General features: G+C 45.9%; 1 protein-coding gene across 10 annotated transcripts in view; it reads left to right on the top strand.

Moving 5' to 3' along the window:
* Fgfr2 (fibroblast growth factor receptor 2) overlaps positions 1–11,375 on the top strand; it is a 101,237-nt gene extending 89,862 nt beyond the window's left edge. For 9 of the 10 annotated variants that reach the window (XM_051145415.1, XM_051145414.1, XM_051145413.1 and 6 more), the window contains 5 exons: positions 2,378–2,500; positions 3,742–3,812; positions 5,355–5,492; positions 7,303–7,408; positions 11,090–11,375. In XM_051145415.1, the coding sequence (XP_051001372.1) occupies positions 2,378–2,500; positions 3,742–3,812; positions 5,355–5,492; positions 7,303–7,408; positions 11,090–11,254 (603 nt within the window). In that variant the 3' untranslated portion in view covers positions 11,255–11,375. Of the gene's footprint in view, positions 1–2,377; positions 2,501–3,741; positions 3,813–5,354; positions 5,493–7,302; positions 7,409–10,997 lie in introns of all 10 variants that reach the window. The other variant, XM_051145410.1, reaches the window with a different exon arrangement.
* Positions 11,376–16,876: the final 5,501 nt, after the last annotated feature.

Genomic DNA, 16,876 nt, shown 5'->3' with positions numbered 1-16,876 from the left:
ACTTGAAACTTCATGGTTTGCAGCCGGTAGGTACAGTGGAGCTAGGCTTGTCACATGAATTTCGCAAAAAGGGGAATGAGTATATTTGGGGGTTGCAGAAACGGTGGGGAGCAGAAGTGTCTTTACAAATAACATGGTGATCATTGTAGATACTCTTATTACTAATTACCTTTTGAGAGCCTACATTGGCCAGACACAGCATGGTTCTGAGTCTTCTGTTTAGCGCTTGGTGTTTTCCAGCACTCTAAGATACAGAGTGAGGAAGATGGTAGCAGTAGCCTATGGCCTCAGTGTGTGGTCAGAGCCCCCTGCAGGGGAAGCTTGATTCTTCTGACTGCTCAGCTTGCCAAACACAGAGAGCACATGTCAGCAGGAACAAGCCACCAGGAGAACTTGGCCTGGGCCTTGGAAGTTGAATTTGAAGAGGCCTCCAAAACCGGCATTGCACTCCAGCACAGGCCGAGCTGCAGGCAGCCCCGGGAGCTCTCACATTTCCCACTCCTAGTCTGGCCAGGAACACAGAGACTTGGGTGGCTTGCCAGCTTCCTCGTCTTTGATTTTGGCCCACCCACACATGCAAGCGAACACAGGGGATGATGCTTGGGTGTGGTGATGGCAGAGTTAAAATAATTCCTTATTCATGTTTCAGAAGCAATTAGGCTTGTTCCGTTTTTATTTGGTCATTTCATTTCATGGAGAGTTTACAGTAGGTCATTTCGCAGTTCGCTCTTCCAGTAGATGAAGTCTTTCCTTGCTTCATGTGAAAGTTAACCTTGGTTCGTAACCTACATGGAGGCATTTGAGGGTAATGCTCTTCTAAAAATAGAGGTGGGTGATCAGGGGTTCTGTTTACTGTGTACTTAATGGAATCGTAGGCTACTAAAGTACCCCTGAAACACAATAGCTAGGGAAAGTATAGCCTTTATAAACAATAATGGCCAGACCTTCCCAAGACCATGGTTACTGTTGGGACATTGCATCCTCCCATCCTGTGCATCCTAACAGGCCCAGCAGTACCAGGCACTGATGTATATGCAGACACAGTGTAGCCCCTGCACTGGCTGGGTGTCATAATAGACTGTGCTGAGAATGTGAACAGAAGTGCTCTGGCTGGGCGGTGTGCCAGGAGAGGACATGCGGGGCTGTGTCTGAAGCAGATAGTGTGTGAGGTGTAAAGGAGGAATCAAGAGAGTGTCTGTGTGTGGGTTTTGTTTTGTTTTGTTTTGTTCTTCAAGACAGGGTTTCTCTGTGTAGCCTTGGCTGTCCTGGACTTGCTTTGTAGACCAGGCCAGCCTCGAACTCACAGCAAAGAAAGCATCTGTACAGTCAATGTAGCAGTCCACAGAGACAGGGGGAAGGACAGTGACCATGGCCTGGCCTTAAGGGACAGATGTTGGAGCCATCTTGAAGCTGGAATGAATGGTCAGGACTTGAGTGTAGAGTAAGGACAAAACAAAATAGGAGGTCAGAGTAGAGATATTGGCCTTGAGATGTCAAGAGGGCGTTGCTGTCTGCGGAAATGTCCCAGGGTGACTTGAGTCTCAGTGCAGGCCAGGATAGAGGAAGGGGTTTGCAACTGCTGTCTGCATCTAAGAATTGGTACCACAGGATAGAAGAAACAACACAACCGTCTGTAGCAGCTTCTTTGCTTTTTAGGGATACAGGAAGAGGGGAGTCAGCCCAAAAGACTGCAAGAGAATAAAGCAAGAGAAAGAAGACTGGGGGAGGCTTCAGTGAAGGGACCGTTTCTAGAAACAGATATCGAGAGTGTCCATAACTGCAGAGAGGAGGAGTGTGGGAGGCATTAGAAGCGGTCACTTGGGTCTAACAGTGAGGAGGGTCCTCATACAGCCTAGAAGGCAAGGCTGGGAAAGGAAAGACAGAAAGGACTGAACTAGACCTTGCTGAGGCCAAGTGTTTGTAGGACATGAGGTCACATTGTGAGAGAAGTGACCGTGAGATGAAGAAGACAGCTGGAATTTAATTTAGTCGTCTTAAAGTCGCGCTTTAGTGGGTGGGAGAGAGCAAGGGTTGAGCTCAAAGATTCTGAAGAGTATGGTATCTAATGTCCACTTTGTGTGAAGCTGCAGGAGATTGACACTTGCAGATAACAGAACGTGGTTATACAACCAACCTTTACTTTCTGTTTATTTATTTAAGTTAGAATGAGTAATCATTGCATCATGTTTGGGGCTCTTGTATACGCTACTCAGCTGGTTGAGTTTACAGTCCAGCATGGCTCTTGCAATATTCTGCATGCAGTTTTTGACTTGGGGGTGTATTTTCTGTCTTGCCTTCTTTCTTAAGAGTCTATTTTTCTTTTGATCTCAAAACACGTTGGGATTATCTCTCTCTTCTTCTTCTTCCTCGATTTCAGTGTATCCATCGAGATTTGGCAGCCAGAAACGTGTTGGTAACGGAAAACAATGTGATGAAGATAGCAGACTTTGGCCTAGCCAGGGATATCAACAACATTGACTATTACAAAAAGACCACAAATGTGAGTATGTGATGTAACACTGGGGGGGTGGGGGTTAAGGAGGTTACAGAATGACACAAGTTTATCGGTGGGAGAACCATGGGCCTTCTCCTCTCCACATTACATTGCGTTGTTTTTGCTTAACACTTCATCGGCAAACGTAAGCTATATCTGAGATAGGTTAGGTATATATGGAATACTCTTTTATACAGAATAACAATCAATGACCTCCAGGGCTCTCTTAAAAATCTTCCTAATTAGGGGATGGCTAGATGGCTCAGCTCTTGTAGCAGGGACTAGAACTTGGAAATTTGCTGGGTTCATTTTTTGCCTAGAGGCTGATCAGGGTGTATCTGGGTACTAGGGAGATAGATGATAGTAAGGACAAAGAAGTGTCACTTTGATACTTTAGTCAAAGAATCATGTCTATGCGTCTTAGCCAGCATGCACAGAGCTGGTTGGAACGTATTCCTGCCCTAGTGGTACACCAATTAGAAAGCCATCACAAGAGCCGGGCATGGTGGTGCACGCCTTTAATCCCAGCACTCAGGAGGCAGAGGCAGGAGGATCGCTGTGAGTTGGAGGCCAGCCTGATCTACAAAGTGAGTCCAGGATGGCCAAGGCTACACAGAGAAACCCTGTCTCGAAAAAACCAAAAAAAAAAAAAAAAGAAAGAAAGCCATCACTTCACTCAGAGGGTAAGATGGATAACCGGGGATGGTGTGGGAGGTAGCCTGGGCTGCCTAGCACTGGGTGTTGGATGGTTGCTCAGGTGTGGAGCCCCAATTCAAGACAGGCTAGAAATGAGGAAGGGACAGGAACCTAAATCTACTTTCCAGACCTGGTTCTTGGAACCATCCAGGAAGTCCTGGGGCTTCCTCTGGCCCCTTAGTGTTTTTAATAAACAAGCAAACAGGGGCCCTATGCATGTCACTGCAGTCATTTCTTCTACCTCCCATCAAATGCACAGACTTGTCTCCCAGGACTCAGCGTTTCTCTCCACATTGCCAGAAGGCCCTACAGGACCTACCCAGTTCATGTGGTTCTTGGGTCCTTTATTTTAAATTTTGACAAGATTAGGAAGCCAGGTGTGGGAGCTCAAAAGCTGAGGCAGGAGGACTGCCAAGAGACCAGGCCTACCCTGACCTAACTGTAAGTTGTGGGCTACAAAAAACGAGTCAGTACAATTACATAGGGCTTGGCTCCATGGGATCCATGGCAGTACCCTTGTAAGACCTACGGGTTTTTATATTTCCTTACAGGGGCGGCTTCCAGTCAAGTGGATGGCTCCTGAAGCCCTATTTGATAGAGTTTATACTCATCAGAGTGATGTGTAAGTAACTTCTGTCCTTGGTTCCTACATGGGTTGAGTTTCAGAAACACTGCAAGTCCCACATGCTCATAGATGACATGGGAGCCAGGAGTCTCTGACGGCAGGGATGTTTGGACGTTGGTACCCAGTGTTTGGTGCCTGCCTTTGGGAGGTGGAGACGCCAGCCTCTTGCTGCCACAGTGGAAGCATCCTCCACCCATCACAGATGGCAGATGCTCACTCACCGCACTGTTGTTTCATCTGTCAAGTGGGTAGCACGCTCTTCACGCCCTTAAAGGAACTTCTTAGCTAGGCCTGGAAGTGCACATGCACACCCTGAGGTTGATGGTGGGTGAGGCCTGGTTGGCTCCACTGACCACCACATCTGGCAGCTGTGATTACTGTAATATTTTAAGTCTTGTCTGCAGCCTCTGATAGCATTCTAGAAATACAGTAGAAATTACATAATATTTCTAATGACTCATGAAAACTACTGTTAGAGCCAGGCTCCAACTGATATTATAGGTTGGGAAATCTATCTGAAAGATGTAACCATGAGAAACTGGGTGAAAGATGCTACTTTTTGCCAGTTCCTGTGGGTCAGTGATTATTCCAAAAGACAAGGTTTTTTGTATTGTTTTTAATTTGGATGGGCTGGGTTTTTGTTCATTTGTTTTTGTATTTGTATTTTTTTAATTTCTGATGGTCGTGCTGTTTCTGCACCAGCATTGCCTGCTCCCATCAGCCTTCCTAGAAGGAAGGAGGCACAGTTCTTTTTGCGTGAATACACTGGGGCTCTGGACTGGTTTCGCCTATATTGTGGCCTCTGCCTGGTAGAAAAACCAGGGAGAGCTTCAGTATTGACACTGACCTCGTAGAATCGGTGTGTGTGAGTTTCCAGAATCGGTGTGTGTGAGTTTCCAGAACTGCAGGACACTAGTAATCTGCGATTCTCTGCTTGGTTATCTTGTAGACTTGAGTCCACCATACTCGGTGGGGAAACCCAGATGTGATTCTCTGAGAAAATCAAATCTAGGCAGCAGGCACCCTGTGAGGTCGCCTCACTTTCTGCCAGATGAGTCGCTCCTCTTGGGGCATGCAGTTCTTCCAGCCCTGTGCTGGCTCCCTTCATAAGACACTAAACCACAGAACCTTTGCCTCGCGGGGTGCTCCACCGGCCAGCTAGGCCAGGCATCCTGTCACAGAGTCAGCTTTCCGGCCTTATTCTGTCCTCTGTAGATCCATGTTCTTGGGTCAGCCACAAAGGGAGGTGGGTGGTTTAGACAGAAGAAGCCTGAAGTCAAGGAGGCACATGAAAGACAAAGAACTGGCGGTGTGGCTCTTTGTCTATCAATGGAAAATTCCATCAGACTGTCCGCATGTCTTCCTCATTTAGGGAGGCTCCTTGAGGGTCAGGAAAGGGCATGTGGGATGGATTGCGGGAGGGCTCATTCGTCTGTGAATGTAAGAAGTGAGTGGGTGTTTATTTTTTTTTAACTGACATGTTTAGGTTTCTGCGATCTGGGCGCATTACTAATGATACGTTTTCTCTTTTCTTTGCAGCTGGTCCTTCGGGGTGTTAATGTGGGAGATCTTCACTTTAGGGGGCTCCCCCTACCCAGGGATTCCCGTGGAGGAACTTTTTAAGCTGCTCAAGGAGGGACACAGGATGGACAAGCCTGCCAACTGCACCAATGAGCTGTAAGGGCCGTGGCCACCCGTGCTGACAGTGCGGTGGGCTCGCCAGATCTGTCCTGTCTCTCCAGACATGCCTTGGGTTCCCCGGGCCCCTCATTTTCTAAACATTCTCTAAGAAGAAGAATTGTTGAAGCCGTTTTGGTAGAAACCCCAGCACTGAGATAGTTACACAGACAACTGTGGCTTGTCCAAAAGAACACACGACCTGCCAAAGTGTATGGAGCGGGCCCATGGGAAGGGAGAGTCACATGGTGACAGGAACACTTGGAGGTCAGGTACCAAGCTAGGATGCTGCAGGGTTGCCTCTGAAGAATACACAAGGCTGCTCAACAGCACTAGCCGTGACAATTAGGAAATGGGCACTTTCCAAAGCGCTTTTAATCGTTGATAATTGTCATGACAACCAGGCAGGGCGGCCCACACCTGTAATCCCAGGCTGGAGCAGGAAGGTTCCCACAAGGTTGAGGCCAGCCTGGGCCTCAGAATGAAACCCTTTTATCGAGAAAATAAAATGAAAGTGCGTTAACTTTTAAAAAGTGATAGGGACGGAGCAGTGGGTCGTTTGGTAAAGTGCTTACCGTGGAGGCATGAGGACCTGAGTTTGTTCCTAACACCCACCTAAGAAGCTGGGCACAGGAGCTTGTGCACCTGTAATCCCACAGACTGCGGTGTGGAGATAGGGGCATCCTTGTGGCTTGCTCGCCAACCAGCCTAGCCTAAACCAGCAACCCTCAGGTCTCAGTGAGGGGCCCTATGTCAAAGAAGAGGAACAGTACCCATGATTGACCTTCAAACTCCAAATGTGCATACACACCTACCTGTACACACACACACACACACACACACACACACACACACACACACGAAAAGAAAAGTGCCATTCCGTCAGATTGAACGGACTAGTGTGTTTGGTTACCCATATCTCAAAGTAGGGGGCTCGAAGTTTATCCTGGTGCTGTCATATACCATTTCTGAGCATGAAAGTGTGAGCTGGTTTCTAGGAATGCCTTCCTCACACTGTAAGAGAAATTGTGTTGTGTTAATGACGCGTGCCCTGTGCAGTGAGGTGCTGCCCGTCTTCTGGGGCAAACTAAGAAAGCGATTGTCCCAGAGACTGCCTTCTATTGTGTGCTTCTTCAGGGGGATTTTAGAGCAGTAATCCCATGAGCACTTTGTGCTGTACGGTGGAGGGCTGATGAATGGCCACTTTTTATAGCGTGTTATATAAAGGCATTTATTGTGTGCCCCGTGTTCCTGTTGCTTTTTCTAGCATAGAGGGTCTGTCGAAACTCATAACCAAGATAAGGTGGGAAGTTAATCAGGAAGTGGGTGCAAAGCTCTGTGGTGGCAGATTAGTTTGTATAAACCTTCAAGTTTTGGTGTGTGTGTGTGTGTGTGTGTGTGTGTGTGTAATTTTTATTTTTTATTTTTTTCTTAACTGAGAAACGTTTGTCAACCGACTTTTAAGACAAAACTCTAAATGTAGTTCAGGCAGGAATGTTCTGGGAGGGAGAAGAGAGGCAAGCTATAAATGTGTCTCATTCCATCCCCTCGAGCTAGCTGAAGAGTGTGTCGGCATCGTGGTAGGTCATGCTGTCCCAGAGAGGATAGTAAAACACATAGCTGTATCTTTCAGGGTCCAGAGTCGCCCTCCTAAAGCCTTCTGGGTTACAGAGAAGTTTCTGTAGTATCAGTGTCAGTGTAGTTATATTTCATTATTTAGGGCATGTCTCCATGCCACCTGTTAAAACCAACCCCATCTGTATAAAAAGTGCATAACACATCAACTCACTGGAGATATTCTTTTCCCCAGGTATATGATGATGAGGGACTGTTGGCATGCTGTACCCTCTCAGAGACCCACGTTCAAGCAGTTGGTCGAAGACTTGGATCGAATTCTAACTCTCACCACCAATGAGGTAAAAGATTCCTTCCAGAAGCCTGGCGACCCTGCTCGGCTTGGGAGACCCCTATTCGTTAGCCCCAAGTTCCGCTGTTGGAGTCGGTGTGCTGCTTATCATTTTCGTACAAGGCTTAAGCATGGTTAAGCCTGTGTGTTTCTTGTCATTCCAGGCCCCCTCCTGCTCCCCCTTCCCCGCCCCCCTGCCTCAGAACTGAATTTTGAGAATTCTGACTCATAAGGCTGGAGGCTGAGGCCCTCCTGAGCTGCCCTTATGGCAATTGGTAGTGCTATGGCCCAGGGTGTGTGTGTAGAGTGAGGCAGAGGTAGAGATGTTTTGTGGTAGCACTTCGGTGCACATGGGAAGGCTCTGATATGTAACACGAGCCCTGGATTCTATGTCCTGGTGGTTAGTGTGAATGCTGCTTGTGCTCAGGGGCTGAGCAACTTGATGGAAGGCAGTGACATTATGTGGTTTCCATGTGTCACTTGCCCTATGTGAGCCTGCCTAGAAAGACATGTGGCTTGGATCTTTCTCTGTGACATGTGTGTCACACATATCATGTATGACTTATATTATATAATTCTGTTATAAGTGACGGGATTGTTAAGTGACAGTTGGTGCCTGTAGTTAAAATATTTATCTGAGGGTCGGGCTTGGGGGGTGGGTAGCGTGTTGTCAGTAGTGCGCTTGCCCCACGAGCGTGGGTTTGAGATCCAGGACTCACAGAGAAATCCTTGTGGGATGGTGTTCTCTTTGTAATCCCAGGACTGAGGAGTCAGAGACTGGGGGTGGGGGAAGTCTTTGGAACTCAGTGGCCAGCTAACCTAACCTAGTGGAGCTTCAAGTCCCAGTTAGAGTTCCCATCTCATAAAACAAGGCTTCCACATGCATGTCCAACCCCCACACATGTGAATACATACATAAAATATTTTATAATGTATGCCAATCAAAGATACTATTTTCTGTTACTCTTTGCATACTCTCCTAAATACAGCTATGTCTCTGGCTTCAACATAAGTTGAATGGCCTTTAACGGTTTAGAAAGGATATTCTGTGAGCAGAAAACCTGATAGGCCCACACAGCTCGGGGGAAACCATGATTAAAAAATTATACTTTACAGCCGGGCGTGGTGGCGCATGCCTTTAATCCCAGCACTCGGGAGGCAGAGGAAGGTGGATCACTGTGAGTTGGAGGCCAGCCTGGTCTACAAAGTGAGTCTAGGACAGCCAAAGCTATCACAGAGAAACCTTGTCTCGAAAAACAAAAACAACAACAACAAAAAAATCATACTTTGCTTTTGAGATAGTCTCTGAGTATACCAAGCAGCACCCCCTCACAAAGAAAAGGAGAAGACAGTCCATTTCTGATTTTTAAAAAAATAGAATGATTAAAAAGAAAAAAAACAAAACAGAAAACAGTCGAACGTAGAGATATAAAGCCTTAATGTGGCAATTTTATCTTGTGCTGTTGGCTGTGGCTTGTGCTGGATAAAGGGAGAGCTTGCATTTAAATGAACACAGCTGACCTTCAGAAGTTGAAAAGAAAGGAATAGTTCAAGGGGGGAAGGGGAAAAAAAGACAACTTTCTTCTCCTGCCAAAATTGTTGTTTCTAGCCTAAGTTCCTTTAACCCTGGGCTTGGAATCCAGTGATATCCATCCCCCCCCCCCCATCAGATCTGAAAGTTACAGCTTCATTTAGAAGCTGGGAAGGGCACTGAGGTTTCCATTTAATGATCCCAGGTCCACACTCAATGTTACGAATTGATATATTTATGCTTAAGAGGGGATCCATTCCTACTGAACTTTATACGCATATCCTAAAATAAGAAAGCAGAAGGCCATATTGTCTAACGGATATAAAAATCGAAGTTTCTTTCCTTCTTAAAATCATTACCACATGCTCAAGAAAAATGGTTCCATTTAGGACAAAATTTCATTTTTATCATTGTAAGCAAAAAGTCCTCTTTTGATGTGGTGGGTGTGTTTGTTTCTGGCTGTGCGGTTAGTGCTGATGTTGTTGGAGCCGACACAACCCCCTTCTTGCATGGCGACTCTTTCTCTTGCCAGTTCTGTTGATGAATTATAGTGTTTTTTTGTCTTTTAAACCGTATGGTCGCCAACATTCTGTGGGCTCTCTGCTGATAACGCTGAGGCTGTTTATGCTGTAGTCTGTGCTTTTTGCCCCCTCTCAGCAAAACCGCACATCACAGAGGAGTTTCTGGCTTCTGGGTATGTAAGCACAGCCACCCCATTGTGCCAGTGCCCTTAAGCAGTGAGACAAGAAAGGCCCCTGCTTAGAAATCTTTTCAGGGCTTTATAAGAGTGCTTGTTTTGTGTGCATACAGCCCCGGGTTCGGTTCCCCTGAACTACATAAACTGAGCATTGTGGTGCACACCTGTAATCCCAGCACTCAGGGAGTTAGACGCAGGAGGAGTTAGAAGTTCAAGGTCATCCTCAGCCACATAGCTTTGGTGGCCAGGCTGGAATTCTTGAGACCCTGACAGGAAGGAAGGGAGGGAGGGAGGAGACAGACACAAACAGAGATACACAGAGAGAGACTCACAGAGATACAGAGAAAAACCTTTTCTTATTTCAGACCAGGGTCAGCCAGTACTTTCTGTAAGACCCAGAGCATAAACATTTTCAGCTTCAAGGCCATATGGTCTCTGTCGAAACTGCCATTCTAGCATGAAAAAAGCCACAGCTCTATGTAAATAGATGAGGGTCTGTGTTCCACTAAAACTTTATGGACTCTGAAATTGGGAAATTTATATAATTTCATATGAATTTATATCATTTCATGTCACTGGCTGCCGTAAGATACGACTCTTAATTTGATTTTTCTACTATCTATGTACAAATGTTAAGAAGTAGCCTTAGCTCATGGTCCCAACAGAAACATACATGGGCTTGCACCCTGCCCTGAGCTGAAGGACCTCAGAGCAGCCTGGGATGCTTTGGGAAGACAGAGGAACTTTATGACGTTCGCGTTTTCAAGACAGAGCCTCCCTTTCCCAGGACTTTCTTCTAACAACCCATTATGGATTTAACATCCACAAGGGCACCCGAGCTTCTCCCCAACCTGTTTACACTGTTAACTCCAAGAGCTTCTGAGAGTAATGAGTTACATCTGGTAGATTACACAACAAGTGGAGATGAAGCCTTCCGCTTAGATGATCCTAGAAAGGACGACTGTAGAATGTGATTCAGAAAAATACATATTCATGACCTGGCTATTTAAAGGGGTCCTGTTGTCTTTTTCACTTCGCTGGGCCTTACACTGCAACTGTGAGCTCCAGGGAGGAGGGCTGTCGTAGGTCACCTAGGTCACCTAGGTCCGGCGGGCAGAGCAGGCAGATCTGGCTGCCTAGGACCAGCAGTTCCCTACGTTTTTACCGTCTGCTCCTTGATGCTCCGTTGTAAGAGAAAAGTTCAGGGCATCCTGGAGTGAATGGAGTTGGGGTCTCGGGGAGGTCTTTGTGCAGTGGGGTGAGCTGGGCCTCTGCAACCCTTCCTGGGGGTTCCCTGTCCCTTCCCAAATCTGATGGCAATGTCTCAGGGGCTTCTGTTTAAAATGAGATTCTTCTCTTCCCTTCTTGCAGGAGTACTTGGACCTCAGTCAGCCTCTCGAACCGTATTCACCTTGTTATCCTGAACCGAGATGAAATAAAACGTCTCTCTTCCCTTCTTGCAGGAATACTTGGATCTCACCCAGCCTCTCGAACAGTATTCACCTAGTTACCCCGACACAAGGAGTTCTTGTTCTTCAGGGGACGATTCTGTGTTTTCTCCAGACCCTATGCCTTATGAACCCTGCCTGCCTCAGTATCCACATAAAAATGGCAGTGTTAAAACATGAGCGAAACGTGTCTTCCTGTCCCCAAACGGGACAACACCAGGAACCTATTTACACTGAGCAGAGAGGCTGTGCCTCCAGAGCGTGTGATGCGCCTCCACTTGTATATATGGATCAGAGGAGTCAATAATGACAAGAATATTTGGCACATGTGTAAAGGTCTATACAGCTGGAAACATGTCACCACTCCGGGAAAAGAAGAAGGTTTTCCTGATAAGTGGACAGCCGCAAGCTACCTGGGCACCCTCTCTGACCCACTGTGTGCACTGGCTGTGCCCCAGTTGGACTCAAGGCAGACACGTGTTCTGCCTTTCTTGTTAATTTTGTAATAATTGGAGAAAATATATGTCAGCACATACTTACAGAGCACAAATGCAGTATATAGGTGCTGGATGTATGTAAATATATTCAAATTATGTATAAATATATATTATATATTTACAAGGAATTATTTTTTGTATTGATTTTAAATGGATGTCCTGATGCACCTAGAAAATTGGTCTCTCTTTTTTTAAATAGATATTTGCTAAATGCTGTTCTTAGAATTTCTTAATTTTCACCGAGCAGAGGTGGGAAAATATTTTTGCTTTCAGGGAAAATGGTGTCACATTAATTTATTAACGAATTGGTAATATACGAAACAATTAATCTTCTATAGTTTTTTGGTTTTTTTTTTTTTTTTTTGTTTAATTTAAGTGGCGTTTCTATGCAGGCAGCACAGAGGACTAGTTAATCTATTGCTTGGACTTAACTGGTTATCGGATCCTTTGGGAAGAGAAATATTTACGATATATGACTAATTTGGGGAGGGATGACATTTTGATTTATTTGTGTTTCAACTCTGCTGTCCAATGATTGTGTTTAGACGCCTCACACCCACCCTACAAGAAATCTGTTAACCTCTGTCACCTGAGTGTAACATTTAACCAGACCTTCCGAGACAAATGGTACCAGCGTCCTCATCCCAAGATGCCTTAATCCACTCTTCTGGGGACAGACTTCTGTTGGACTGATAGCAGGGTGGGTTCCGTCTGGCAGCTGGCCCTCTGCCTGAGCCACACATCCATCACATTTGCCTTGCTTCTCCTCCTGGCTTCAGCTTCTTCAGCCTCAAAAAACTATTCGAGGCGGAGGGAAATCTCTGTCCTCTCATAGAATACCAAAAGCCCAGCATTCTGCTGTTGAGAGTTTAGGGGGCTCCTTTCATCTTAGGGTTTGCTTCTGGCTTCTGACAAGACCTCACCAAAAGCTCTGGCCTGATACCTACATCCGACAAGATAACGCTTATTGTTTGTCTCTGTATTCAAGTACTGTGTTTTGCCTTGGATACAGCCACTCACTTTGCTACCGTCATGTGACATGAATGCAGATTACACTGATTTTATGTGTTTTTGAAATTGGAGAAAGTATTTAATAAAATGTGTTAATTTTTATACTGACAATAAAAATGTTTCTACAGATATTAATGTTAACAAGACAAAATAAATGTCATGCAGCTTATTTTTTTAATACTCGTGTCTTACCAAATGGTTTCCTGTGCTTGGAAGTGTGCACGGTACTTGGTGGTGTGGATGCCCAAACGACAAAGCCGAAAGGCCACACATGGGGTGATTTGCCAGAAGGGTTGCTTGGGAACAGCAGTGCCTGGGGGACAGGTTGGTCAGTGGGGAATCAGAAGTAGCTTCATCCCTGACTAGCTTCCTTGCCGACATCTCAACAGAGGGACACATCCTTCCTTCCTGGGTCCTTCCTGGAGCAGGATGGAACAGACCTTAAAAGTGACTTATGAATGAGGAGGTAGCAATGACGAGAGTCTCAGATTGTCTGGGTCCTGAAATCTGCCACCTTCCAGGCTGCCCTCCTTGTGATGAGAGAATTCACTTCCTGCCACGAAGACTCTTTGAGTGTTTTGCTTGTCCGCACATGCAGATCTAGGACCTATAAGGCTCCGTTCTATCTGCTGAGGAGAAGCAGCTTCGCTGAGACAGGGGGATGCAAAGAGGCCGCTGGAGCTGCAGTTGTGCGGGCCTGATAGTCACGAAACCGTGCTGTCCCTCTGTCCCCGTTGGGCTTGGGTCGTGGGTGAAGTGAGGCTTTCACTAGGCACCGGGAGGGTGGCATCTGGTGTATGCTTCTGTTTCTTATTAGCAAAGCAAGGTAATGACCTCACCGAAAGAATGTGAGTAAAAAAAATAAATAAATAAAAGTATGCGGGCTGCGCTGTAGCTCAGTGGTAGGGTGTTTGCTCTGTAAGCTTTAGGCACTGGGTTCCATCTCCTGCAGAGTGTTAAGGAAGGGTGTGAGAACAGGCACCTGGGTGCAGGGTGATTATGTTGCTGTTTGGCCATCCCCGTCTATTGGGTGACCTTGGCGTGGGCGGAATGGACCTGCTGCTGTTATAGGTGTATTTACGCAGGATCTAATAATAATCCTCCTCCTCCATGCAGATGAGCCTTGCACATCGCAAAGGACATGGTGGCTTCCACCATGAAGATTACAGAGGAGGAACTTGCCATATTTCTTGTTCATTTAGAGAGCTGAATCAGCAAGAATCCCAAAGCAGTTACTGGCGATTTTAGTTTTAGAATTATGTTGAGAGATTTCCCCCCCCCCCCCCACACACACACGGAAGGAAAGAAAACAGAAAATTCATGAAAAACATAGAAAATATCTTTTTAAAAAATCCACCCTAAAGAAATACACAGAGCCTGATGATAATCCTGGAGTTTAGGGCCGCTCCCTCAGCCTAAAGGAAAGCTTTGGGATGTGGATTGTTCCACGAGTCAGGAAATCAGTGTTATCTGTGAAGAAGCCAAAGATGGCAGGTGTCCTGGGTGTGTCCCGAACCCTGTTGTTTCCAGTTAGAGGTGTCTATTCAGAAGGCTGCCTCTACGTCTTTGCTGATTGTGGCCTGTGATGCTGACGGGAAGGGTAGACAGTCGGGCTGCAAAGACAGCCCCTTTGGGAGAGTTCTGTAGGCTTCTTAGGCACAAAGGGGTCTCTCATCCATTGCTCGGCCTCTCCTTGTTCCTCTGGGAACTTCTCACCATCTGATGTTGGGCAGTGTTCCTGACCCTCACACCCAGGAAATAAAACCGAGTTCACGGTAGAGTACCGCACAGATGTGTGCAGCTTGAGGTTAAGGACCCAATGCCATTCTGAGAACGGCAGTGTGGGCTGCCCACTTGCCCTGGCTAGTGAAAGTTTCTACAACATTCCAGAGGGCTTAGCTAGTGCAGATAGAAGCTTAAAACTGAACTGCAAGTTTCTAAGTGTCACCCAAGTGGGAAATGGCCTAAACAGCTAAGACTGTGGCCCTGCCTGGTGCCATAGAAAGAAAGATCTGGCAGGCAAGCTGGGATGGAGTGGACTGTGATGCTTTGGTTGTGCTGGGCAAGTCCCAGGCTCTAGCTGTACATTTCACCATTGGTCTTAACTATAAGGATTACCTGTAGAGGTTAGCCTCTGGCAGACGGTTCCTCTCTTCCTGCAAGTCCTTTACACACGCTAGTGGTTTTTGTAAAGTATATTCACAGTGTCATACAACCATCACTACCATAATACCTGAATGTCTTCAAATTTAATTCCGAGTCTCCAAAAAGAAGCCCAGTATCCCATCAGCAGCCAATTCCAGCTCTCTACCTAATTGTTCTCTGATGAGACAATTCACATACATTGGGTCTTACACTAGCTGGCCTTCTGTATCTGGTTTCATTCAGTTAGTATAAGGTTCATCTGTATTACAGTATGTATCAATGCGACATCTTTATTTCCAAATTATATCCTGTTGTGTGGATATTTTGCATTATTCATCTGCTGATGGATCTTATGAATGAATATTACTGCTTTTTAAGATCCATCTATAGGGTTTTTTTGGGGGGGGTGTCATATATTTTTATGGCTCTTGGGCATATGCCTAGGGGTAGAATTGCTGGGTCACAGGATAACACCATGTCTGAACTTTTGAGGAATTAATCACCTCATTTCCTAAGCAGCTGCCCTGTTTTCTGTTCCCACTAACAATGTCCCAATTTTTCCACATCCTCACTAACACTTGCTGTGTCTATATTTTTATTATCACATTCTCATAGGTCTGATTTGTCTGCTTTATGGAATTCATAGCTGAGAAGCTGGGTACCACTCACATCATGGGTCAGAGGCATATTTTGCCTTACTGGCCTTTTCAGGAAAAGGTACTGCCTTCCTCATGATTTGGCCTGCCTTGGACCCTTTCGAAGTAACTTTAATAATTAAGAGGTCTTGTGGGTTCTCATGGAACGGAAAGGCTGAGTGTTGCTGACTTTGTCCTCTGAATGTAGCAGCCCTTACCACCTTAACCAGAGTGACTGTGGCTTAACCCTCTTCCCCAGAGATTCACCTAAGTTTCTGCCTCCCCCTTCTGTCCTGTGCTCCTCTCCCAGCTGTGTGTAGTTCTGTCCCAGCTGCGCATGGTCTTGGTTAACTGAAGGGGGGACTCTGCCAATATGGGGAAGTCGCTATCCATTCTGGGTGACTTCTGTGATTTAGCTGTTTGGGGGTCACTCAAATTTCTGTAAGTAAACCTTTACCAATGCTCCTATAAGTAGACTGTGGTTAGCCAGGCCAGACTTGGGTGTGAATGTTGCTTGTGGCATCTCTGGGGTAAGGAGGCATTGGCTGTGTCTTCCTGGGAAAAGTCACACAACACTGAGACATCAAGTGATTCCATCCTTCCCCTCTCGTCTGAGAGATGAAGGAAGAAGCCTGCACTTGACGACAGTGGGTAGAGATTTTCTGGTTTCGTCTCTCCCTCCAATCCCCAGTTTTCTTCCAGATGTAGCCTGGCAACCTTGGGCAGCCTGTGGGGCCTGATAAATGTGGCATTGCTTATGTATGCACTGGAGCCTGCATTTTGATGTTATTTATTTATTTATTTATTTATTTATTTATTTATTTATTTATTTATTATTTTGATGTTTCTAAATGATCAAAGCAGAATTTATCTCCTTTCACATTTCACCCTAAGAATCCTTCATGGGAACTGCCAGTCTGTTCTAGCCAAGGACAGGAGGAGCTTTCCACAGCAAACATGGCATTCTCAATAAGGTCCCTTTGGTTCCCATTTTCCTGGGGCTTTGGGGAAAGTTTTGAACAGTCAGGCACTTTAAAATTGCTTTGCGTTCTGACTCAGGAGTCATGAGAGGCACAGCACAGACCGTCAGCATGTAGACAGTTCATGTCAATCATTTCCAAAGTGGATCCTCAGACTATGGAGTAATTCACAGATAAAATTTGGTTTAAAATTATATGTGTGTACAGTGACTCTGCTTCTCCCCCAAAGAACCCTGCGTCCTTTTGGGTATGTCTGTTCAGGCTCTCAGTCCTCTTATAGTTCCATTGTTGGGGGTACTTAGGTGAATTTTGCCTGTATCCCTTGCAAGTCGAAAGTCTGTATCATAATGTGCTTGGAAATAGAACATATCAGATGATATGTCAAAAATAAAGGAAAAGCTTAGGAAGGAGATGATCCCAGCATCCAGGAGGTAGGACTATCTCAAATTTGAGGTCAGTCTACCCCACATAGACCCTATCTCAAAACATGAAACAAGCCCAAGGTTAGCAAGATGGCTTGGTGGGTAAAGATGC

The sequence above is a fragment of the Acomys russatus genome, chromosome 5, assembly GCF_903995435.1.
Source record: "Acomys russatus chromosome 5, mAcoRus1.1, whole genome shotgun sequence".
NCBI lineage: Eukaryota > Metazoa > Chordata > Mammalia > Rodentia > Muridae > Acomys > Acomys russatus.
Note: the sequence above shows the minus strand (reverse complement) of the source record. Positions and strands in the feature narration are given on the sequence as shown.